General features: G+C 51.7%; 2 protein-coding genes across 2 annotated transcripts in view; both read right to left on the bottom strand.

Moving 5' to 3' along the window:
* Nucleotides 1-1,723: 1,723 nt before the first annotated feature.
* LOC140410660 (uncharacterized) lies at nucleotides 1,724-7,490 on the bottom strand. Its single transcript, XM_072499044.1, has 2 exons — nucleotides 5,606-7,490; nucleotides 1,724-5,491 (listed from the first exon to the last, which is right to left on the bottom strand). Exons 1-2 carry the CDS (start codon nucleotides 5,873-5,875, stop codon nucleotides 4,214-4,216), a joined length of 1,548 nt encoding a protein of 515 aa, XP_072355145.1. The 5' UTR covers nucleotides 5,876-7,490; the 3' UTR covers nucleotides 1,724-4,213.
* Nucleotides 7,491-25,818, bottom strand: part of LOC140410653 (protein PML-like) — a 39,353-nt gene continuing 21,025 nt past the window's right edge. The window contains exons 8-10 of the mRNA XM_072499032.1: nucleotides 19,728-19,783; nucleotides 12,627-12,840; nucleotides 7,491-8,329 (exon numbers count right to left, since the gene is read on the bottom strand). Coding sequence (XP_072355133.1) covers nucleotides 7,497-8,329; nucleotides 12,627-12,840; nucleotides 19,728-19,783 — 1,103 coding nt within the window. The 3' untranslated portion in view covers nucleotides 7,491-7,496. The remainder of the gene's footprint in view (nucleotides 8,330-12,626; nucleotides 12,841-19,727; nucleotides 19,784-25,818) is intronic.

Raw genomic sequence — 25,818 nt, 5'->3', positions numbered from 1 at the left:
CAAACAAGACCTTTATTACAATAGCTATGTGGGTTTGCAAGAGTAAACAATCCGGGTACTAAGAAAGGAGAGAAAAAGGACAGAATACCAGTGGGAGCCACCTGGTGAGCCTTCCCCCTACATTACTCAACCGGAAGTCCCCAGAATGGGAGAAATTCCTGGTCAACCATACTAACGAAGGCAATGGCAAACCACACAGTGCATCACCAAGCAATCATGGACCAATTCAGTGGGAGTCCATTGTTGTCAATGCCCTCCTAGGATATGATGTGGAGATGCCGGCGTTGGACTGGGGTGAGCACAGTACAAAGTCTTACAACACCAGGTTAAAGTCCAACAGGTTTGTTTCAATGTCACTAGCTTTTGGAGCGCTGCTCCTTCCTCAGGTGAGGACCATATCCTCCTAGGATATGGTATCTGAAAGTGAGGGAGGGGGAGAGCTGCTGTCTCAGTGTTGAATGCACTTCAGAACCTTTTGAAAGTGGAATCCCAGTGTCTTTTTTTCATTTATTCTTGGGATATGGGTTGGGCTGGTAAGACCATTATTTATTGCCCATCTCTAATTGCCCTTGAGAAGGTGGTAGTGAGCCACTTTCTTGAAACATTGCAGTCCATGTGGTACAGGTACACCCACAGTGCTGTTAGGGAGGGAGTTCCAGGATTTTGACCCAGCAACTGTGAAGGAACGGCGATATATTTCCAAAATGGTGAGTGGCTTGGAGTTACAGGTGGTGGTGTTGCCATGTATCTGTTGCCCTTATCCTTCTAGATGGTAAAGTTATTGGATTTGGATGCTTCTAAGGAGCCCTGTTGAGTTCCCGCAGTACATTTTGTAAATGGTACACACGGCTGCCACTGTGCGTCGGTGGTGGAGGGAGTGAATGTTTGTGAAAGGGGTGCCAATAAAGCAGGCTGCTTTGTCCTGGATGGTGACGAGCTTCTTGAGTGTTGTTGAAGCTGCACTCATCCAGGCAAGTGGGGAGTACTCCATTACACTGCTGACTTGTGCCTTGTAGGTGGTGGACAGGCTTTGGGATGTCCCAACATCCATCTCCTCATATTCTGTGAACCTGGAGTTATAGACTTTGACATTTTCCATTGTTCATGTCCTGAACACGTCATTGATACCTGTTTACAAAATAATGAATGATAGAACACTCTTGACTAATTTCGGTATAAAATCAATAAAGAATGGCAGAATATCTAATCACAAAGTGGTCGCTGAGTAAGAGTGAACAGAAAACCTGACATGTATCATGCACCACCCGAGTAACAAAACAACGTGATAGTCAGTTAAAGACTCAAATGATCAGCAGAACAAACGTTAAACAACTTTGATAAAATTTAATGAAAACGCTTTATTTTAGCAATTTGAAAAGCATGTTTGCTTGCATTTTTATACTTTGAGATATACCTATGCAGATACACAAATTTGGAAGTCATAGTGCAATTGATTTCATGACTTTATACAGAGAGAGAGACGATTGTATGTGAGCGTGCCTGGGCAGGCAGATGACAATCAGCCAGTTTATGGGAGAGGTACCTGGGATTAATTTCATTGAGTGGACTGTCTGGAGGGGAGGGCGAGTGCCGGGGAGGGGAGTGCCGTGGAAGGGAGGGAGGGAGGGGGGAGGCGAGTGCCGGGGAAGGGAGAAGGGAGGGGGGGTGAATGTCGGGGAAGGGAGGGGGGGTGCGAGTGTTGGGGCGGGGGGGGGGGGGGGGGGGGGGGGAGTTGTCCGCCTGGCCAGGTGTCAGCTTCCAACAGTCGCGACCATGCAGCCCATGGCACCTGGCTGCGGGGGGAGGGGGGTGGGTACGGGCAATGATGACATGTCGTCGTTCCCTCCCCCCCACAGGCCGTTATGTTCGGTGATCACCCAGCGATGTTGGCCGCCGTGGCGGGTGCTGCACTTCTACATGTGGCCCTGGGGGAGCTGAGCTGGAGCGTGCCAGGGAGGCGGCGGAGGCTACCGCAGAGGAGCGTGCCGAAGAGGGGCAGGACGAGGAGGAGGAGGAGGAAGAGGTGGTGGTGCCACGGCGACGGAGACGCCCGATGAGGCCCCACGTGTACCGGCCCCGCTCGTCGTACCGGGACCTCACGGTCCGGGCATGCAGGAGGAGACTCCGGATGAGCCAGGAAACCATTGCCCATATCTGCCACCTGATGGCACATCTGGAACCACATGGCACTGGGGGAGGACACCCTCTCTCCGTGTCCATCAAGGTTACGGTGGCCTTGAACTTTTATGCCACGGGGTCATTCCAGGTGCCGAGTGGGGACATGTCCAGCATCTCGCAGGCATCGGTGCACCCGGGCAGTGACAGTTGCCCTATATGCCATTGCGGACCGCTACATCCAGTTCCCTGTGGACCAGGCCAGCCAGGATGCCCGGGCAGGGGGCTTCGCTGCAGCGGCCGGGATTCTCATGGTCCAGGGCGCGATCGATGGGATGCACGTCGCCGTGCGGCCACCTGCGGATAACAGGGCCGTGTTCACCAATAGGAAGGGGACCTGTTCCATTAACATTCAGGTGGTCTGCGACCACTGCATGATGATCCTGCACATCTGCGCCCGGTACCCGGGCAGTGTACATGACTCATTCGTATTGGCGCAGTCTTTCATCCCCGGCATGTTCGTGGGACCCCCTCCCGGCTGAGGGGCTGGTTGCTGGGCGACAGAGGTTACCCATTGCGGTCGTGGCTGATGACGCCTATACGGAGGCCACAGACGGACGCGGAGATCGGCTGCAACGATGCCCATACAGCGACCAGGGGTGTGATAGAGAGGTGCTTTGGGCTGCTAAAGATGCGTTTCAGGTGCCTGGACCGCTCTGGAGGGGCCCTCCAGAACCCGCCAGATAGGGTTGGCCGCATCGCTGTGGTCTGCTGCGTCCTGCACAACATAGCCCAGCAGAGGGACAATGTGCTGCAGGCAGAGGAGGGGGAAGTGGAGGAGCAGCAGGACGAGGTGCAGTACTCCCCACATAAGGAGGATGGGCAATGGTCAGGACAGACGAGCTGGACATGGACGGGAGGCTGCCCACGGGACAGGCCGATAGCTGCCCGATTCACTGACTAGGGAGGCGTGGGAATCGTCGAGCATGGGCACAGACTGAACACCACGGCACCAGCCGACCACCCTCACCACCAACCACCCTCACCCCACCTGCATGCAAACCACCCTCACCCCACCCGCATGCGCACCACCCCTCCATTGCACATCCACCTGCAGCACAACGGGCCGGGCTCACACGGTCGCCGGTGGACGCGTGTCTATTGCAGGCCATGGAGGATGATGACAACCCACCCTGCAATGAGCTCCGGGCTCTACATCGTTGGACAATGTCTGACTCATGGCCACAGTACCACCCTCCACCCGGACCATCCCTGCATGCGGCCATGACACTGCAGCGCACGGTCCCGTCTTCTGCCCGGGGGGATGGCCAGGGCGAGCCGGTGGGGGGGCACACTCACCTGAGGCCGACGTAATACCACCACTCACACACACACTGGTGCACACCTCACACCACACCCCCACACGCTTCGGACAGAGCACAAAGGCAGTTTCTGCAGGTGTGAAAGTGATTTTAACAACAAACAGTTCATACACGTGCCCTAGCCCCTATAACTAATCTGTGCCCTGCACCCGTGCCAACTTATTCAGTGTCTAATTGTTTGGCCTTGTGGGCCCGTTGACTACGTCTAGGTGGTTCCTCAGACGGTACAGCAGAACTGGAGGTGGACTCCTGTGATTCCTGCCCTCTGACTCGGGATCCCTTTGGTGGCCGTTTCCTGGGGCGTCCTGGCCTAGATGGGCCAGGCTGCGGCTCTGGCGACTGGGATGGCGAGCTGCCAGCCTGTCCTGCCCGTTGTCCACCAGATGCACCTGGGACAGGGGACGGACGGACGGGCGGGGGGTCCCGAGATGTCGTGGTGTTCCGGGACCTCCCCTACAGGGGGACCCGGGATGAGCCCCATCACCTCCTCCTCCCTTGGGGTGCCCGATGGCCCCCGGGCCTCTACTAGGGTTGGGGATGCGAACGGACCTACCATCTGATGCCCCCCCCCCGACACCTGGCGTTGCCAGTCCTGGAGGCCCATCCTGGAATTACCAAGGTTCTGCAAGTTTGCAGCCATGGAGCTCAGGGAGTTGGCCATCCCTGTCTGTGTCTGGGCGATGCTGGACAGCACCTGGGCAATGGCACCGATGCCCTCAGCAATGGCCTGCTGGGACTGGGCCACTGCCTGCAGGGACTGGGCCATGGCCTGCTGAGACTGGGCCACGGTGTTGAGCGCCTCTGCCATCTGCTGCTGGCTCATGGCTTCCTGTGAGAGGGCAGCCATGTCCTGGGCCACAGACGCCGCCTGCACGGAAAGCCCCAGGCCTTGCATACTGTTCCCCATGTCTGACACTGTCACCCCCATTGCCTCCACCGCGGATGCCACCCTTGCGGTTTCGGCCTGGGTGGCACGCATGACCGGCACCACTCCCTGCTCCTGCACGCGGGTGGACTCCTCCACCTGCGTCTGCAGCCGCCGCAAGCTGGCCGTCACCCCCTTCGATCGTCCCTGGGTCCGTGACGTCTATGGGTAGGTGTGGTAACTCCAGGAACCCGGGATCCGTCTGGGCGGCAGATGGTTGCTCGCGCCGGGATGCCCTCCGTCTCCCGGCTGCTCCTACCTCCACCTGCTGTACCGGGATGGCTGTATTGTGCGCACCAGTGAGTGTACCAGAAGCCTCATCGCTACAGTGCCCAACCGAGGTGAGTGTCTCTGCGGTGGTGGAGGGTGTAGGAGATAGCAGTGGCGTAGTGTCGTGCTCCTCGTCCGACCCAAAGTCCATGGTCCCCTGGGGTGGTGGTTCCTGTCCACCCATCCCCTGTGTGTCGGTGTCCTGTGTGTCAGTGTCCTGTGTATCGGTGTCCTGTGTGTCGGTGTCCTGTGTCTCGGTGTCCTGGGTAGGGGTGTCCTGGGTAGGTGTGTCCTGGGTAGGGGTGTCCTGGGTAGGGGTGTCCTGGGTAGGGGTGTCCTGGGTAGGGGTGCCCTGGGTAAGGGTGTCCTGGGTAAGGGTGTCCTGGGTAAGGGTGTCCTGGGTAAGGGTGTCCTGGGTAAGGGTGTCCTGGGTAAGGGTGTCCTGGGTAAGGGTGTCCTGGCTAGGGGTGTCCTGGCTAGGGGTGTCCTGGCTAGGGGTGTCCTGGGTAGGGGTGTCCTGGGTAGGGGTGTCCTGGGTAGGGGTGTCCTGGCTCGGCTGCGACGGGGGCCTGTGGCTGCCCCCTTGTCGCTGTGTGTTGCCCGCTTGTGTAGCCGCACTCGCACGAGCCGGGGGCGTCGTCTTCCTGGTGCTCCGGGTCTGTCCCTGTCTCGTGGCTGCCCTGGGACGTCCTGGGGGCGTGGTATGCGGAGGGGCCTGGTCTCTCCCTGTCTCGTGGCCGCCCTGGATCGTCCAGGGGGTGGTCGGCATCCACGGGGACGAGTGCCTCGACGTTTGGTCCTGCAATACACAATACAGCATGCATGGTTAGACACGCAGGCGGTGATCGGGGGATATGGGGGAAGGGGGCTATGGGGGATGGGGGAAAGGGGGACAGGCCATGGGGGGTCTCACTTGGTGGTGCGCCCCCGACCTCTGCATCGCAACCTCCCGGTCCTCGGGTCCGCCTGCGAGTTCCAGGGCCCTCTCCTCTTGAACAGTTAGTGGTCTCTCGTCAGCTGGACCCCCTCCAGTCCTCTCACACTCCCTGTTGTTGTGAGTGCGCTTCTCCTGTGGGGGACAGGGATAAAGGGCAACAGTGTTAGGCAGAGATATAGATGCAGGCCAGCGGTTGTGTGTATGTTGGCAGAGGTGTGCAACACATCCTGCCACTGCAGCCTGCATGGGTAAGTGCAGCCATGTCAGTTGCACCTAGGGCTGTGCCGCACATGGGGGAGGGGGGGTGGGGGAGAGAGAGAGAGAGAGAGGTACTCACCCTGGCTGCCCTGACAAAGTCATTGACATTCTTGACGCACTGGGCGCCTGTCCTTGGTATTACAGCCACGGTGCTGACGGCCTCTGCCACCTCCCTCCACAGGTGCCGGCTGAGGCGTGGAGCGACCCTGCGGCCGTGTTCGGGGTTCAGGGCCTCCCTCCTCTGCGTCCAGGAGCGCCTCGATGTCCCGCTCCTGGAACCTCGGCGCTGCGCGGCGGGTGGCCATCTTGACGGCTCTGCGGGGGGGGGGGGGCGTCTTTTGTGCTGTGACGCCATGCGGCGTCAATGACTCGCCACGTCCGTGACGGATGACGCCGTCGTGAATGGCGTCACGCCGCTGCTAGCCCATTCCGGGTCGGAGAATTTGCTCATTTCGGGGGGCCCGACACCGGAGTGATCTATGCCGTTTTTGCCGCCGGTTTCCGGCGATCGGGCCAATTATCGGAGAATCCCGCCCAAGAACCTCGGCAGAATATTCATTTTCACCACTTGGACCCTCCTCGCCAACGTTAAGTGCAGTGTATCCCACCTCTTAAGATCCTCCCTGGCCTCCTCCACCAGCTTTGTTAAGTTCGAATTATGGAGCCCCGTCCATTCTCTCGCTACCTGAATCCCCAAGTACCTAAACCTATCCCTCGCTACCGTAAATGGCATCCCCCCTAAATTAGCCCACTGTGCCAGCTCATTCACCAGGAATACGTCGCTTTTCCCGACATTCAGCTTGTATCCCGAGAACCCTCCAAACCTCCCCAACAGGCCCATAATCCTTCCCATACTCTCCAACGGATCCGAAACATACAGCAAGAAGTCATCGGCATAGAGCGACAAGGGGTAACAGGATCATGCATGCAGGTGTATCTTTTGTTCAGTATAGGAAAAAGGGGATGTTTGTATTTTTAGTTCAATATGAAAGGAGGGGATGTTCGGGGTTTGAAATGTAACCTGTCTGATTGACACCTCAGGCTTTCCATGGACACGTGACCATGCTATAGGCCAGACATCCCAAGATCAAATCAATAAAAGCCTCTCACAGAAACATACACAAATGAAGACGGCTGTCCTTAAACTTACAACACAGTTCATGTGGTACAGGTACACCCTCACTACTGTGGGTGGGAGTTCCAGGATTTTGACCCAAAGCCTAATGGACTTAATCCAGTACTCTGGTAGCAAAAAGGTAGGCCCCAAGGTTGTGACCTACACTACAGAACATAGCTCAGCAGACAATCTATAGACAGGAGCTTAAAAGAGCTTAAGGGGCTGGTTTAGCACAGTTGGGTAAATAGCTGGCTTATAAAGCAGATCAAGGCCAGCAGCGCGGATTCAATTCCCGTACCAGCCTCCCCGAACAGGCACTGGAATGTGGTGACTAGGGGCTTTTCACAGTAACTTCATTTGAAGCCTACTTGTGACAATAAGCAATTTTCAATCATTCATTTCATTTTCATTCATTAATTCCTACATTCCTCAATTGGACAATCAAATGGCTCTATGACCTCGCACAGGACTTACACTTGCCACAGCTGCTGGTTAACCATTATTTAATTCATTCTCCACCTTTAGGGTATGACTCATGTGCCTATGCCACCTACGCAGCATCTTTTTAGAGCTCAGAATCTCCAAGTAGGACCGAATGCTCTCAATGGCCATCTGGGGGTTTGTGAGTCCCAGGTTGCCATAAGTACTGAGCAGATCTCGGAGGCCGGACTGTGAATTATTATGGTGAGCCAACTGCAGGATAGTCAGGCTGACTTCCTTAAAAGCAAGGTTATCAGCAACGAGGCGGGATATAATATGCTGATCAAACAGCGGCTGCAAGGTTACTCTGCACTCCAGCTGAGAAAAAGAAAACCAACTCTTCTGGATATGCCCAGAAGTGGGACTTAGAACCCAGTACAGTTCCTGCAAGGCTCTTACATAGTTCAGAGTTCCATCAAGAAATAATTCCCCAACACAGCCTGTGATTAAATGTTTCAGCTTAAAGTTCCTGACCATTGACCTCGGAACAATATCCCTGGATAGCCATAGTGTATCGAGGAATCCACTTACACATCTGACAAACTGATCTTTCACGAAGAGGTCGCCCCATGCCTTGTAGAGAATTTGACAGTCACGGATCCAGATATTGTGGCCTGCTAACAGAGGCCTGTCCAGCGACTGCAGGAACTGCAAGAAAGCTGTCATGGCCTCCTGGAGGCTGCAGGTGGGCTGAGCTTCTCCCCTCAGGTACAGGATTCCATCCATCACCTGGATTCCAGTAATGGCTGCTGCTGCTTCCGTCATGGGATTGCTGGGCATGATGTATTTATCGAAGATCTTCTCTCCACTCACTGCCGACAGCTGCACAATATCATTTCTTTCTTCTGAAAATCAAATAATTATATATTGTGTGTTAGTGCAGCCATTAACTAACGGCAAGAATTTTAATTCACAGACGCCTTTGTATCGAACCCCATGCTGTACCTGGCCTGGGAGTGATTGATGTGGACAGTGTAGAGGGAGCTTTACTCTGCATCTAACACCTGCTGTACTTGCCCTGGGAGTGTTTGATGCGGACAGTGTAGAGGGAGTTTTATTCTGTATTTAACCCCATGCTGTACCTGCCCTGGGAGTGTTTGATGTGGACAATGTAGAGGGAGCTTTACTCTGGATCTAACCCTGTGCTGCACCTGCCCTGGGGTGGTTGATGGGAACAGCGTAGAGGTAATTTTACTCTGTATCTAACCCCATGCTGTATCTGCCCTGAGAGCGTTTGAAGGGGAAGGTGTAGAGGAAACTTCACTCTCTATCAAACCCTGTCCTGCATCTGGCCAGGGATTGTTTGATGGGGAAAGTGTAGAGGGAGCTTTACTCTGTATCTAACCCATGCTGTCCCTGTCCTGGGGTGTTTGATTGGGGGGGGGGGGAGTGTAGATGACCTACGAAAGCATGGCCCTGGAGTGTGGGGAGAAAGGAGTGCAGGGAATTGGAATTGGTAGAGTTTGTGGGAGAGGTTTGCCTCCCGATGAGGAAATCGCTGTTCATCCTGGATTGAACAAGCAGTTTGACAATACAGGCAGTGACGAGGTGGTGAGGTGGATGCCTTCACCATACACATGGATGCTGTGTGTTCGGATGATGCTGTCTTTGGGCAGCATGTGGCTGAAAAATGGGAGGGGGGGGCAAGGATAGACTCTTGGGGCTACAAACGTCGGAGGAGTGGCAAAAGAAGCCATTGCAGGAGGTGGTCTCGATGGTTAAATAATGGAACCAGGAAAGTGCCATCTCACCCAGCTGGAGAGACTTTGGAGTTTGGGGAAGGGCAGTGTACAACACTTTATCAGTGTCCAGTCAGGGAAGGTGTCATGTTTTGACTTGGGCTGTTCAATATTACCTACATCTACAGGAGCCAATAACACATTCTTGAATACACACATTTATCATTTGAGTTGGGGTTTACAGTCCACCCCAAATCTGATCTCTTCTAAACCACAACTAAACTAGGCAAACCACCAAAAGATCACATACCCCCAAATTAAACAAGACCCCATAAATCAAAAACTGGATCCAGTCGAATGCCCCAGACTCAATTCACTGGTGGTGTGGAGACAATGGGAGGCTGGTTTTAGCAAAGACAAGACAAAGGACAGGTAACCAATAAGCACTTGAAAAGAAATCAGTCATTGGGAGGGAGACGTCTTTTGCACTATGTTTATAGTTTCATGGACATTGTTTATTTTGCTGTTGTTGTAATGCCAAAAATACCTCAATAAAATATGTTTATTAAAAGAAATCAGTCATTGAAATCCGGGGCCCAGACTAATTCATTATTCTGCTGACTAAAGACCTGGCTAACTTACCTCCCATTAACCAGAGCCTAGATTAATTGGCAGTAAACTAGAGTTCAGACTACTTCATAATTCTACTAATTAAAACCCCAACTACACAGTGGTTAGCACTGCTACCTCACAGCACCAGGGACCCGGTTTCAATTCCGACCTTGAATGGTGGTCTGTGTGGAGTTTGTATTTTCTCCCCGTGTCTGCGTGGGTTTCCTCCGGGTGCTCCGGTTTCCTCCCAGTTTAAACATGTGCAGATTAGGTGGATTAGCCATGCTAAATTGCTGCTTAGTGTCAAAGGTTGGGTGGGGTTACAGGGATAGGGTGGGGGATTGGACCTAGGGTGGTCTTTTGAAGGATCAATGCAGACTTGATGAGTCAAATGGCATCCTTCAGCACTGTAGGGATTCTAGTGAATTATTCTACAACCACAGCCCAAACTAACTACAACTATCATTAACCGAGCCACCGATTAATAGTTCCAGTAACCCAAGACAGACGAACAATATGTTATGGGACCCATGGGGATGACCCAATTGTGAGCCTTGTGGAGTATGTGCTCCCCCACTAATGGGCCTCTGCCCATAGTTAACTCAGGGCATTAAAAGCAGGCCCAGGTAGGAGCCAAGCTGCAGGGTAGTATGGGCTGGGACTGTTACTTGTATATACTTTACTTTGGCAATAAACCTTTCATTGTAACTCTCCTTTCCGGACTCCTCTGTGACTACTAAACAATCCATCCCAGGCGGCATGTGGCGCAGTGATTAGCACAGGGACTACGGCGCTGAGGACCCGGGTTCGAATCCCGGCCCTGGGTCACAGTCCGTGTGGAGTTTGCACATTCTCCCCATGTCTGCGTGGGTTTCACCCCGACAACCCAAAAGATGTGCAGGTTAGGTGAATTGGCCACGCTAAAATTGCCCCTTAATTGGAAAAAAGTAATTGGGTACTCTAAAATTAAAAAACAAAAAAACAACTACTTCCCAGTAACCAGCGCTGAGACACACAACACTTGTACATTAGTTTGTGTTCTAGTTAATAATCCATGAGCCAGAGCCCAGGTTAACTGCACCTCCCAGTAACTGCAACATACTAATTAATCATTCCACTGATTAGAGCACCAGATAACTCAACTTCCCATAAAACAGATTAAATTAACTGCACTTCCTAGTAACTAGAGCACTTCCTAATTACAAATTTACTAATCAGAGTCCAATTGAACCACCCAGTAGCTTACACCCAGAATACCTGCACCACTAACTAGAATATTGACTAATTACACCCCTCATTAACCAGAAAGTAGACTAAACCAGAGCACAGACTAATTATGCCATGAACCAGAACCCACAATAATTAATAATCCCACTAACCGGAGTACACATTAATGGATAATTTCACTAAACAGGATTCAGATCTATTCTTGTTACCAGAGTCTCCCAGTCACCAGAACCCAAACATGCACCTCCTGCTAACCAGAGCTCAGACTAAATTCACCACAGAACATATTGGCCTTGGAGGGAGTGCAGAGTGAGAGCTGGACTCAAAAGAGTTAAATTATGAGGTGTGGTTACACAAACTAGGATTGTATTCTTTGGAATTTAGACTGATAAGAGGTGATTTGATTGAGGTTTAAGGTATTAATGGGAGAGGGTAACTAAAAAAAAACCTTTTCTGCTGATTGAGGAGTCAAGGGTGAAAGGCACACAGGGCACGATTCAGCCAAGTATCATTTTGAGCGGGTTTGGCGAGCTGTATCTTGCCAGACGTTTGGGTGAGATCCAGACCTGGATTCACCCACAAGTAATTTCTTTGGGCCTTGGGAAGTTTCTCCTTGGTCCAGCCCACATTTCAAAATGTTTTAAGCAGTGAGGAGCTGAAACTGCCAGCCACACCAGCTCCATAGAGATCAGGATGGCATTTTGAAAGGGTGCCCCCATCTCTCAGTGATCTTGAGGGTCCCCCCCACGCCCCCCACCCACAGGCAATGTCACCTCCCGCACACATGGGTATTAACCTCCACCTGCATCCCCCTCATGAGGACAACCCACTATGGGGTCACTGAGGGCTCCTCCCCCTTACTGGCTGCTCCACCCTCCCTTTTTCCCCGCCTTTCAGGACCCCCTCTTACCTCCCCAACCTTCATGAGGCTCCTAAATACTGCCTTCGCCCCCCCATCCTTCATACCCCCCTCACCCTCCCTTATATGGTGAGGATGACGTCAAGTATGTTTTTCCTGTGGCAGCACGGTGGCACAGTGGTTAGCACTGCTGCCTCGCGGCGCCCAGTGAGGGCGTGATCCCGATCGTGCCGGGTGCCACATGGCGGATGATTCACGATCAGCTCAGCGCACAGCCCGATTTGGGCTCGGCCGTGATTCACTGCCACACCCAGCCAGACACAACCCAATGGCTTAATCATGCCCATGATCTCCAAATTAGTCGGACCTTTCATGAGTCAAATTAGGAAATAATTCTCGACAAAGGCCAGTGGAAGTTTGGAACATTTGCTGCAAATGGAAAGTGATGCTTGATCAATTGTTAATTTTAAAAGTGATTGATAAATCTTTTTAAACTAAAAGTATTAAGGGATATGGTGTTAAGGGGGTTATATGGATCTAGATCACGTATATCTCATTGAACTGCAAAACAGGCTTGAGGGGCTGAATGGCCTATTCCTGTACTTAACATCAGTTATTCACCTGAGCCTAGAGTAATGAATAATTCCATGAAGCAGAGCCCAGGCTAACTCCATCTCCCAGTCACTGGAAACAGGACTATTAACAAATCCAAGCACACATAATGAGGAAGGGAAGCGAAAACTGGAAATGACATAATAATCTGACCCATTCCTGTGGTCTGCAGTTGGAAAAATACAAGTGGATTTCCACCCAGTTCTTGACTGAGCTGTATTGCCAATGTCTTATCTTGATAATGATCTCCTCTGCTCCAGTTAGACATGTTTTTCCCCACGCGATCAGGCAGTGGCACGATATCCTCAGTGCTCATCGCCAAGGACGATGACTCTTCCTGAACTTCAGTCAGGGGGGATAATATAAACTGAAAAAGATGAAAAGAATATTGATGCCACTAAATCCCACCTTATTCTCCTCTCTCTATCAGTTTTGCCTATGTAACATAGGGCCACAACAAAGCTGGTTGATCACCCCTCTCCACATACATTCATATCCACCATCATTTTTGGATTTGGTGGGTGGTTTTACAGCCAGATGCCAATCCTGCCACAAACGAACCCATTTATCCAGTCAAGGACCGGCTCCAATATTGGCTGGCTTGTCTTCCCAAAGGCAAGGGGCTGGATTCTCCGCAGCCCCTCGCTGAAATTGCGTTCGGCGTGGGGGTGGAGAATCCCCATTCACACGAGAATCGTAGCTGGCGCTGCTCCCGCGATTCTCCGGTCCCCGGAAAATTGCTCGCTCACGGATTACGCGACGCGGCTGGGCGGCCATTGACAGAGGCCTTCCCCACGATTCTCCGGGCAAAACTGGCTGGGTTCTCGACGTCATGGTTCTAACCACGACTCAGTTCACGACCGCCCTGGTGGAGGGATCAAGTACCCGGGCGGGGGGGGGGGGGGGGGCACGACTTCTGGTGGTGGCTATGAAGGAGTAAGTCGCACATTTGGTGGCTCCCGCTCTGGTCGGACTTTTGGACCTTTTCCCCCGATTTCTTAACGGACTTGAATTGTAGAACGGATGTCAGTGACAATTCTCTATTGAATTCCCACTTCGGTGCATGGAGAAAAGGACTAGAAGTGTTCGTAAGGGCAGAAACATGAAGACAGAGAAGACTTGGGATATAGTTGCAACAGGGGACAGCATGGCGGAGGGGCGAACCTCGGGCTTGTCGACACAGCAGTCTATGGAGCAGCTGATGCAAGTCATCCAGGAGGGCTTTGCTACGCAGAAACGGGACTGCTTGGACCCGATAAAAGCGTCGATTGAGCGATTGGAGCTCAGATTGGACGCCCAGGATCGGGCGATCCAGAAGGTGGAGAAGGCGCTGGCTGAGCAGGAGGAGCATCAGACTGCGGTGGAGCTGGAGGTGAGGATGCTGAGGGACCAGCAAAAGAAGTTCTGGAGAAGGTGGAGGACCTAGAGAATAGGTCCTGCTGGCAGAACCTAAGAATTGTCAGGCTCCCGGAGGGGTCCGAAGGAACGGACGCTGGGGCATACATCGCAGACATGTTTGAGAAGTTGCTGGGGGAGGGATGGGGCATTCTCCCGGCCCGTGGAGGTGGATAGGGCTCACAGAGCACCTGCGAGGAAGCCGCGAATGGGAGATCCCCCGAGGGCTATGGTGGTGAGATTCCACAGGTTCTCGGATAAGGAGCATATTCTACAGTGGGCCAAGCAGACACGGAGCTGTAAGTGGGACAATAGCATCCTGCGGGTTTACCAAGACCTGAGCGTGGAGATGGTCAGGGGGAGGGCAGGCTTCAATCAGATCAGGGCGATCCTTTTCAAGAAAAAGGTGAAGTTTGGACTGTTATACTCAGCCCATCTCTGGGTCACGCATGAGGGTCAGCACTTTTACTTTGAGTCGCCTGAGGACGCGTTGGACGTTGCAAGGGCTGGCGAAGGACTGAGAACTTTTGAACTTGGCTGCAACGTTCGTGTTTCTGTTTTCTCTGTTTTGTTTCTCTATTTTCGTAAAAAGTTTCTCATTTTGCTAGGAACCAGCAGTAGAGCTGGGTGAGTTTAGGTTTTCATTTGCACTGTTGGGGGATGGAGGTGTGTTTAGTTTTGATCTTGGTGTTTTTCGGTTGGGCAATTGTGTGGGGATTGTTTGATGTCGGAGTTTGTTTGCATGAGCGGGGGGTGGGAGGGTGGGGAGGGAACAATAGGTGGGAGACTATCTGGCGCCGGGGATGGGATGGGGGCCACCAAGCTAGCTGGGTGAGCTAGCTCTCGGACGCGCAGTGGGGTGTGTGCGTATGTTTGATTTAGGAAAGCAGAGGAGGTCGGGGGCTGCCTGGGGATGGACCGGTGGCGGCGCGGATCACGGGCTGGTGGCGGGCCTAAAAAGAGGGGATGACTGATCGGCGGAGGGTGGGGCAATGAGCCCCCCAACTAGGCCGACCACCTGGAATGTTCAAGGATTAAATGGGCCGGTCAAAAGTGCACGTGTGTTCGCGCATCTTAGGGGACTGAAGGCGGACGTGGTAATGTTGCAGGAGAAGCACTTTACTGTAACGGACCAGGTTAGATTGAGGAAAGGCTGGGTCAGTCAGGTGTTTAATTCGGAACTAGATTCAAAGGCTAGAGAGGTCGGGATCCTGATCAATAACTGGGTGGTGTTTGAGGCAGGTAGAATAATTTTGGATGTGCGAGGTCGGTACATTATGGTCAGTGGGAAACTGGAGGGGGTGCAGGTGGTATTAGTGAATGTGCATGCGCCAAATTGGGATGATGTGGAGTTCATAAAGAGGATGCTGGGGAAGATACCGGACCTGGACTCGCACAGGTTGGTCATGGGAGGGGACTTCAATACAGTTATGGACCCGGGCTTAGACCGGTCAAGCTTGAAAACGGGCAGGGTGCCAACAATGGCAAAGGAACTAAGAGGGTTCATGGAGCTGATGGGGGGGGTGGGGGGGAGGAACTTCGGCAGCAGTGTTTTGGGAAGCACTGAAGGCGGTGGTCAGGGGGGAGCTAATCTCGATCCGGGCCCTTAGGGAGAAGGTGGACAGGGCAGAGACGGACAGACTGGTAAAGGAGATATTACAGATCGATAGGAGGTATGCGGAGACCTCAGAGGCGGAGGCTGCAGGCGGAGTTTAGCTTGCTGACCACAGGGAGGGCGGTGGAGCAGCTGAGAAAGGTGAGGGGGGCGATTTATGAACATGGGGAGAAGGCTAGCAGAATGCTTGCACAGCAGCTTAGGAAGAGGGAGGCAGCTAGGGAGATAGGGAAAGTAAAGGACAGAGATGGGAACCTGGTTGGTGATTCAGTAGGGGTGAATAAGGCATTTAGAGATTTTTACAGCAGGCTGTACAGGTCGGAACCCCCTACGGGGCCAGAGGGGACGAGGCGCTTCTTGGAGGGGCTGAATTTCCCAACGGTGGACGGAGAGCGGGTAGAAGGGCTGGGGTCCCAGTTGGGCTGGAAGAGATAGTGGAGGGCTTGAAGGCCATGCAGGCGGGTACAGCCCCGGGTCCGGACGGGTACCCAGTGGAGTTTTATAAAACGTTCTTGGAGATACTGGGGCCAGTGTTGTTGAGGATGTTGAATGAGGCAAGGGAAAGAGGGGTGCTGCCCCTGACGATGCCACAGGCAATGATTTCGCAGATTCTTAAGCGGGACAAGAACCTGGAACTGTGAGGGTCCTACAGGCCGATCTCCCTGCTGAATGTGGATGCCGAATTGCTGGCCAAAGTCTTGTCCTCCAGGATTGAGGACTGTGTTCCGGACGTTATTGGGGAGGACCAGACGGGGTTTGTTAAGGGTAGGCCAATGTAAGAAGGCTGTCAAATGTGATCATGATGCCCCTGGAAGGTAGGGAGCTGGAGGTAGTGATCGCAATGGATGCAGAAAAGACTTTTGATCGGGTAGAATGGGATTATCTGTGGGAGGTACTGGAACGGTTTGGATTCGGGCGAGGCTTTATTGAGTGGGTCAGGTTACTGTATCAGGCTCCGGTGGCAAGTGTGCGGACGAACACAACAACTTCGGACTATTTTAGACTGCACCGGGGGACGAGACAGGGCTGCCCCCTCTCCCCACTGTTGCTTGCGCTGGCTATGGGGGGGTGGGGAGCACAGGGTTTCGCTCTATGCAGGTGACCTGCTTCTGTACGTTTCGGACCCAGTAGAGGGGATGGAGGAAATCATGAAGATTTTAGGGGAATTCGGCCGGTTTTCGGGGTATATGCTAAACATGGATAAGAGTGAGATGTTTGTGGTTCAGGCGAGGGGACAGGAGGGGCGACTGGGGGAGCTGCCGTTTAGGTCAGTAGGGGGTAGTTTTAGGTACTTGGGCATCCAAGTGGCGCGGGAATGGGACCGGCTGCATAAACTGAATCTGGCCCGGCTAGTGGACCAATTGAGGACGATTTCCGGAGATGGGACGTGCTCCCGTTGTCGCTGGCCGGGACGGTACAAACGGTGAAAATGACGGTCCTCCCAAGGTTCCTATTTGTATTTCAATGTCTCCCCATTTTTATTCCACGGTTCTTTTTTAAGCGGGTCAACAGGGTGAACACGGGCTTCGTCTGGGCGGGCAAGACCCCGCGGGTAAGGAAGGTAATGCTCGAGCGGAGCCGGGGAGAGGGCGGGCTGGCGTTGCCGAATTTTAGCAACTATTACTGGGCGACTAACATAGCCATGATCAGGAACTGGGTGGTGGGGGAGTGTTCGGCGTGGGTGCATATGGAGGCGGCTTCTTGTAAGGGCACCAGTCTGGGGGCGTTGGTAACTGCGCCTCTGCCGTTCCCGCCGGTTCGGTACTCCACCAGCCCCATGGTGGTGGCGGCCCTCAGAGTTTGGGGCCGGTGGAGGCGGCATGTGGGAGCAGTGGGAGCATCGGTCTGGGCCCCAATCTGTGATAACCACCGGTTTGCCCCAGGGAGTATGGATGGGGGGTTCCGGGGTATGGCAGAGAGCGGGGATTGAGAGGATGAGGGATGTGTTCATAGAGGGGAGCTTTCCGCGTATGGGGGCGCTGGAGGAAAAGTTTGGGCTGGCGAGGGGAAACAAATTCAGATATCTGCAGATGCGGGACTTCCTTTGTAAACAGGTGGCAACCTACCCGCTCCTACCGCTAAGGGGGATTCAGGATTGGGTAATTTCCAGAGGGTGGGTAGGGGAGGGGAGCATCTCGGACATCTATAAAGGAGCTTATGGGGTCGGAGGAGACGCAGGCTGAGGAGCTGAAGCGCAAGTGGGAGGAGGAGCTGGGAGGTGAGATCGAGGATGGATTCTGGGCAGACGCGTTGAGTAGAGTCAACACGTCCGCAACATGTGCCAGGCTCAGCCTGATACAATTTAAGGTTGTTCACCAGACCCACATGACAGCGGCCCGGATGAGCAGATTTTTTGGGGTGGAGGACAGGGGCACAAATGTGCGGGAGAAACGGTGAACCATGTCCACATGTTTTGGACATGTCCAAAGCTTTGGGGATTTTGGCAGGGGTTTGTGGACGTCATGTCCATGGTGTTAAAAACAAGGGTGGCGCTGGGTCCAGAGGTGGTGATTTTCGGGGTGTCGGAAGATCCGGGAATCCAGGAGGAGAAAGAGGCAGACGTTCTGGCCTTTGCTTCCTGGTAGCCCGGAGACGGAGACTCCATAAACCCAGCTATCAAACCCCATAAACCCAGCTATCAAACCCCATAAACCCAGCTATCAAACCCCATAAACCCAGCTATCAAACCCCATAAACCCAGCTATCAAACCCCATAAACCCAGCTATCAAACCCATAAACCCAGCTATCAAACCCCATAAACCCAGCTATCAAACCCCATAAACCCAGCTATCAAACCCCATAAACCCAGCTATCAAACCCCATAAACCCAGCTATCAAACCCCATAAACCCAGCTATCAAACCCCATAAACCCAGCTATCAAACCCCATAAACCCAGCTATCAAACCCCATAAACCCAGCTATCAAACCCATAAACCCAGCTATCAAACCCCATAAACCCAGCTATCAAACCCCATAAACCCAGCTATCAAACCCCATAAACCCAGACATCATCAAACCCCATAAACCCAGATACCAAACCCCATAAACCCAGCTATCAAACCCCATAATCCCAGCTATCAAACCCCATAAACCCAGCTATCAAACCCATAAACCCAGCTATCAAACCCCATAAACCCAGCTATCAAACCCCATAAACCCAGCTATCAAACCCCATAAACCCAGCTATCAAACCCCATAAACCCAGCTATCAAACCCCATAAACCCAGCTATCAAACCCCATAAACCCAGCTATCAAACCCCATAAAACCAGATACCAAACCTCATAAACCCAGACATCATCAAACCCCATAAACCCAGACATCATCAAACCCCATAAACCCAGACATCATCAAACCCCATAAACCCAGACATCATCAAACCCCATAAACCCAGACATCATCAAACCCCATAAACCCAGACATCATCAAACCCCATAAACCCAGACATCATCAAACCCCATAAACCCAGACATCATCAAACCCCATAAACCCAGACATCATCAAACCCCATAAACCCAGACATCATCAAACCCCATAAACCCAGATATCATCAAACCCCATAAACCCAGATAACATCAAACCCCGTAAACCCAGACATCATCAAACCCCATAAACCCAGACATCATCAAACCCCATAAACCCAGGTACCAAACCCCATAAACCCAGACATCATCAAACCCCATAAACCCAGACATCATCAAACCCCATAAACCCAGATAACATCAAACCCCGTAAACCCAGACATCATCAAACCCCATAAACCCAGACATCATCAAACCCCATAAACCCAGACATCATCAAACCCCATAAACCCAGATATCATCAAACCCCATAAACCCAGATAACATCAAACCCCGTAAACCCAGACATCATCAAACCCCATAAACCCAGATATCATCAAACCCCATAAACCCAGATAACATCAAACCCCGTAAACCCATATATCATCAAACCCCATAAACCCAGATAACATCAAACCCCGTAAACCCATATATCATCAAACCCCATAAACCCAGATATCATCAAACCCCATAAACCCAGGTATCATCAAACCCCATAAACCCAGATAGCAGACCCCATAATCCCAGATAGCAGACCCCATCAACCCAGATATCCTCAAAACCATAAGCCCAGATACCCTGACTTTCTAGGCTTTGGGTAAAGTTCCCCTGTGTATTCATTATACAGTGGGTGTTTTCAATGCGGCAAAAATCGTTTTTACCTTTGTGAAGGGATCTCTTACCTTTCTGGGGGTCCCTTTCTGCGTAATGTTTTCAGGTGATATTCTATTAATTTTGTCTGTGTAAAAATAGTAAACCATCAGCTGCTAGAAAAGCCTGAGTTTCCAACATTAGATTAACTTGTTCCATGTTTTAAGGAGGCCATATAACATTGAACCTGCTCCTTATGTTATGGTTTCACATCAATGATATCAAAAGTCCCCTCAATCCAGAGATCTCAATAAGGCTCAGAAAAATGCTTGCATATAAATGTATCTTTTACTTCTTTTTAAAACAAATGTAACTGCCTGCAGGACCTTAATGAGTAGTGCTTGATTGTAGTTTCACTGTGCTTGACTGGATTTATGCATGATTACATGCCAAATTTGTGAGAAGCCTTTAATTAATTGCAGCAGATTATTATTATTTCTCTACTCCCTTTTCTTTTTTTTTAATTTAGAGTACACAATTCATTTTTAAATTAAGGGGCAATTTAGCATGGCCAATCCACCTAGCCTGCACATCTTTGGGTTGTGGGGGTGAAACCCACACAGACACGGGGAGAATGTGCAAACTCCACACGGACAGTAACCCAGGGCTGGGATCGAACCTGGGACCTCGGCGCCGTGAGGCAGCAATGCTAACCATTGCACCACCGTGCTGCCCTTCTACTCCCTTTTCACCATTGATCGTCATAAAAAACACACCTATCTGTTTCATAAATTCTGTAAGAGTCCTTCCTGTTTATTTCCTTTGCTCCCATCTCCTTTAATTGATTTTTATTATTTTGGTCGGTGGACACATAACCATGGTGCCTTTGAGCAGAAGACTCACAGCTGAAACAGCCTGCTTGCCAGGACATTGTGTCCCCAGGCTTTGTATTTTGGAGAGGAGAAACCAGACTCCTCAGCACTGGATGGATCTTAGGAACCAGATTGTAGAGGGAGTTGGTTCGATTGGTTAATTGGCAACCAGCGAGTTGGCCAGGTACAGTCTTCTGATGACAATGGTCAGTGATTGGTTGCTGCATGTTGCTTTTGTTGCTCTTTTTAATGAGTGGAATACTATCCCACCAGCGTCACCAATAATGTTGCCAAATTAACTAGATATGGCAGTTATTAATGATAATATTGCTTTTCAGAGTCGCCAGGTATCAAATGATACCACCACAAGGCTTTACCGGATATCGATCAAAGACTAAACAACCAGTTAGTCAGTTCAAGTTCAAAGATAGTTTATTTACACACAAGGATTACTTTGACATGCCAAATAAAACACTACAAGTTAAACTACACCTAACAACTACAATAACCTATACTTAACTTCAGGGCAACCGGCTCTTTGCAGATGAGCAAGGCCTTTGTTCGGATCTTGCGTGGCTGGGTAGAAGAAGTGGCTTTGTTTCTGCTGGGCTCATCCGTCTGGTAGTGATCGTTGGTCTTGAACTTGTCTTCTGGTCGTAATGCTACACTTGGTTTTAGGCGTAGGCCGGGGCCAAGAGCGACCAAACACAGCTGTGTCTCTTTTTATCCCTCTGGGATTTTGCGCTCTTTGGGGTGGTCCTTAGCTTTAGACCCAATAATTCGACAGGCTTCGATCACTGTCTTCGATTTTGAGCAATAAAGGGGCGGGTGCCTTGATGGCTGGGCTGGTCATTGACCTTGGCTGTTTGGGCTTTCTTAGGAAAGGGAGTGGCGCCGGTTAATCTGCATCGGTTACCTGAGTACAGTCCTTTTGTTCTGGGGAAATGGGCCATCAGAATGCAAATGAGCGGGGGTTTTGATCGCGTCTAGCTATCTGGGTTGCAAATACACACACAAGCTCGGAGTGTGCCTGAGTCCTGGGTTAGCCATAATTCCCATGGTCCTTTGCAGGTGGCTATCTGAGATGGCTACACTTTGAGAGAACTTGGCAGAAATGTCTAGACCTTGGAAGTGAAAGGAACACTCTCTCTCTCTGTCTGTCTCCTGCTTGCTGAAGTGAAAAACTGCAGTATTATTCAGAAATCAGTGGGTACCCAGCACATCATTTGCTGTGAACCTGAAATTATGCTGAGTCTGCAAAGGTAGACAACCATTCCCGAGAAAACCATCTCAAGCCTAGACTGAAGAAGTACCAAAATGAAATCCTGAACTTCAGCAAGACATTGACTGGAAAGCATTCCAGTGCTTCGAAGATCCTTATGCTTCATTTTGATTGATATTTCCTTTCCCTTTCTACCGTCCTTTCCCCTATGTGTCGTTTGTCTGTGTGTGTGTGTGTGTGTTGGTGTGTGTGTATCTTGAGAGTGGGGCGAGTTAGAAAGGGAATGGGGCGAGTTAGGAAGGGGGTTTGGAAAAAGGATAGTAGATAGTCACTTTAAATTTATTAAAAAAAAAGAAAATGTGAGTGTCCAATTCATTTTTTCCAATTAAGGGGCAATTTAGCGTGGCCAATCCACCTACCCTGCACATCTTTGGCTTGTGGCGGCGAAACCTACGCAAACACGGGGAGAATGTGCAAACTCCACACGGACAGTGACCCAGAGCTGGGATCGAACCTCGGCGCCGTAAGGCAGCAGTGCTATCCAGTGTGCCACTGTGCTGCCCTCTGTTTAATTACAATACTGTACATAATAAAAGGTTACTTGTGTTTTAAACTTATAAACCTAGTGACTATAGTTTATTGGGCTCAACCAAGGACCTCGGGTATTTAAAATAAAATATAATTTCACCTGTGTTGCGTCTCCGGCTCAAGTGGGGCTGGAATTGACCGCGCACTAGCCTAGGGGGTCGTGATAATGTTCTTTAGGAAAGGAAACATGCTATCCTTACCTTGTCTGGCCGCATGTGACTCCAGATCTGGTCTGGCCTACATGTAACTCCAGACCCACAGCAATGTGGTTGACTCTTAACTGCCCTCTGACCCAGTTCAAGGGCAATTAGGGATGGGCAATAAATGCTGGCAACACCCACATCCCTGAACAGTGAAAAACAATTTGCAGTAGGATTGCGTCCTCTATCATGTCAAAGGCTACAGAAAAGACAAGGTTGAGGAAGGAGAGTTTGCCACGGTCACAGCCATACATTTGTGACTGTGATAGAGTAGGTTAAGTGCAGTGGCCGAGTCAGACACCGAACTGCAGAGATTCAAACATTGAGTTAGACTTTGATGGGAGAGTGAGGATGTTAGAGGGTCTCCACAGTAGACTCGTGGAGGGATGAGCTATGATGGGAAATGGTGAACACTGCAGGCTTGGATTTCCTTCAAACCTAAGTGTGGGATTTTCCATGCCCCCCACATGTTTGGTAGCGGTGGAGGGTGGCCCACCACTGGCCGGAGGATCTTCCGGTCCCACTGCTGCCAATGGGATTTCCCATTATTTGCACCCTTTGCCGCTGGAGAACCTGCAGCCGGTGGTTGCTGTGGACAGGACCGAAAGGCCCCGCTGGTGGGAATGGCCGGAAAATCCCGCCCTGAGAACCTGAGCACACAATGTTGCTATGAAACAAACTGATCCTAATTATATCAAGTGGAAATGTTAAATCCAGAGAGACAAAATGAAGATTTAGTTAGGCTACTCCAAGTGGTTGGGAACTTCTGCTTTACTCTACCTAACTTGTGCAGTACTCATAGGATGTAAGGCACAGAAACAGAGCATTCAGCCCAACCAGTCCATGCTAGGGTTTATTCTCTACTCTAGCCTCCGCCCATCTTTCCCCATCTCAATCTATCATTGCAACCCTCTATTCCCTTCTCCCTCGTCTGATTGCCCGGCTGCCCCTTAAACACATCTTTATTTCTTATTCACTTTACAGGTTGTGGGTGTCGCTGGCTAGAGTCATTAAGCGGGATTCTCCCTTCTGGGGACTAAGTCCCCGCGCCAGCGGGAGAACCGGCGCCAACCACACCGGGGTCAACAGCCCCCGAAAGTGCAGAATTCTCCGCACTTCCGGGGGCTAGGTGGACAGCGGAGGGTTTGGCGCCGCTCCAGCCGGCGCCGAAGGAACTGTGCGTGTTCGCGCATGCGTCGAAGGGCCGGTGTGATCTCGTGCATGCGTGGAACTGCCGCCGTGGTTCCGCGCATGCACAGACCAGCTGGCGTACTTTGTCGCATGCGCGGGGTGTTCTCTTCCCTGCACCGGCCATGGTGGAGCCCTACAGGGGCTGGCTCGGAAGGAAGGATGGAACAGGCCCGCCCGCAGATCGGTGGGTCCCGATCACAGGCCAGGACACCGTGGACCCCCCCCTTCCCCCGCAGCCCGGGGTCGGATCCCCCCCCCCCCCCCCCCCCCCCAACGCCGATTTACCTGCCAGGTCCAGCCGTGTGGGACCATGCATAACCCACGCCGGTGAGACTGGCCAAAAACAGACGGCCGCCCAGCCCATCAGGGCCTGGAGAATTGCCAGGGGGCAATGGTCCCCGACTGGCGTGGCGTGTACCCTGCCCCTGCCCGAAAACTGGACCAGAGAATACAGCAGCCGGCGTCGGGATTCGTGCCCCCCCCCCGGGATTCGCTGACCCGGCGTGGGGTCGGAGAATCCCGCCCACTGAGTCACAGAGTCGTGGGTTTGGATTCTCCGGTTTCCCAGCCATGTGTTTCTCGGCGGAGCACCGTTCACTGGCGGCGGGATTCTCTATTCTTGCCGCTTGTCAATGGGATTCCCATTGAAGCCACCCTACACCGCCGGGAAACTCACGGGCAAGGGTGCACTGCCAACGGGAAAAGTGAATCACGACAGTCAGAGAATTCCAGCCATGAGTACAGAAGAGGCCCTTCGGTCCATTAAGTCTACACCAACAAAACTGCACTAATCCCACTTTCCATCACTTGGCCCGTAGCCTTGAATGTTATGACACTTCAAGTGATCATCCACATACTTTTTAAAGGTTGTGAGGTTTCTAGCCTCTGCTACCCTCCCCAGCATTGCATTCAAGACTCCCACCCTCCTCTGGGTGAAATTCTTTTTCCTCAAATCCCCTCACCTTATGCCCCCTCATTATTGACACTTCAGGTAAGGGGAATAGCTGCTTCCTATTCATCCTGTCCATACCCGTCATAATCTTCTACACCTCGGGCGGCACGTGGTGTAGCGTTCCACACTGGGACTACGGCGCTGAGGACCCGGGTTCGAAACCCGGCCCCGGGTCACTGTCCGTGTCGAGTTTGTACATTCTCCCAGTGTCTGCGCGGGTTTCACCCCCACAACCCAAAGACGTGCAAATTAGGTGGACTGGCCGTGCTAAATTGCCTCTTAATTGGAAAAAAAATACTCTAAATTTATAAAAAGGAAAAAATCTTCTACACCTCAATCTGGTCTCCCCTCAGCCTTCTCTGCTCTAAAGAAAACAATCCAAGAATATCCAACCTCTTTTTATAGCTCAAATGCTCCATCCCAGGCAACATCCTGTTGAATCTTCGCTGCAGCCTCTGCAGTGCAATCACATCCTTCCTACTGTGAGGCGACCAGAACTGCACATAGTACTCGAGCTGTGGTCTAACCAAGGTTTTGTACAGCTCCAACATAACTATACGAGCTAGGCTAGACGACAATTTGTTACCCATCCCTAATTGTCCTTGCGAAGGTGGTGGAGAGCTGCCGAGTCAAATTGCTGCAGTCCCAGTGGTGTAGGTACACCCACTGTGCTGTTAGGGAGGTCATTCCAAGACTTTGACCTAGAGACAGTGAAGAAGTGACGATTTATATCCAAGTCAGGATGGTGAGTGACTTGGAGGGGAACTTTCAGTTGGTGGTGTTACCATTTGTCTGGTGCCCTTGTCCTTCTAGATGGAAACAGTTGTGGTTTGGAAGGTGCTCCTGGAGGACCTTGGTGAGTTCCTGTAGTGCATCTTGTTATTTCTTTCTATCCTTCAACTCGTGCTGAATTCTTCGTGGCCCTCACAAAACTGGCGATGAGGGTTACGAATAGCTGTCTACACTGCTAAAGCCAGCTCCCTGGATTTTTTTTGGATACAGGTTGGAAGTTGTTTTCTATTACACCATGCCTCTGCACGGACGTTTGGATGTTTTTGACGCTGCGCTGGAAAGCTGGAACCAGTACGCACAACGGATGCGTTACTATTTCCGGACAAACAATATCACCGAAAACGAGCGCCAGGTGGTCATATTGCT

The sequence above is a fragment of the Scyliorhinus torazame genome, chromosome 1 (genome assembly GCF_047496885.1).
Source record: "Scyliorhinus torazame isolate Kashiwa2021f chromosome 1, sScyTor2.1, whole genome shotgun sequence".
NCBI classification, from domain to species: domain Eukaryota; kingdom Metazoa; phylum Chordata; class Chondrichthyes; order Carcharhiniformes; family Scyliorhinidae; genus Scyliorhinus; species Scyliorhinus torazame.
The sequence above is the reverse complement of the archived record's forward strand: the minus strand, read 5'-3'. Positions and strand labels throughout refer to the sequence as shown.

Coding starts and splice junctions, on each gene's coding strand:
- LOC140410660 (XM_072499044.1), bottom strand. CDS start 5,875: ATGCAGGCTGCAGTGGCAGGATGTGTTGCACACCTCTGCCAACATACA. Junction 5,492..5,605: donor GGTCGGGGGCGCACCACCAA/GTGAGACCCCCC, acceptor TGTGTATTGCAG/GACCAAACGTCGAGGCACTC.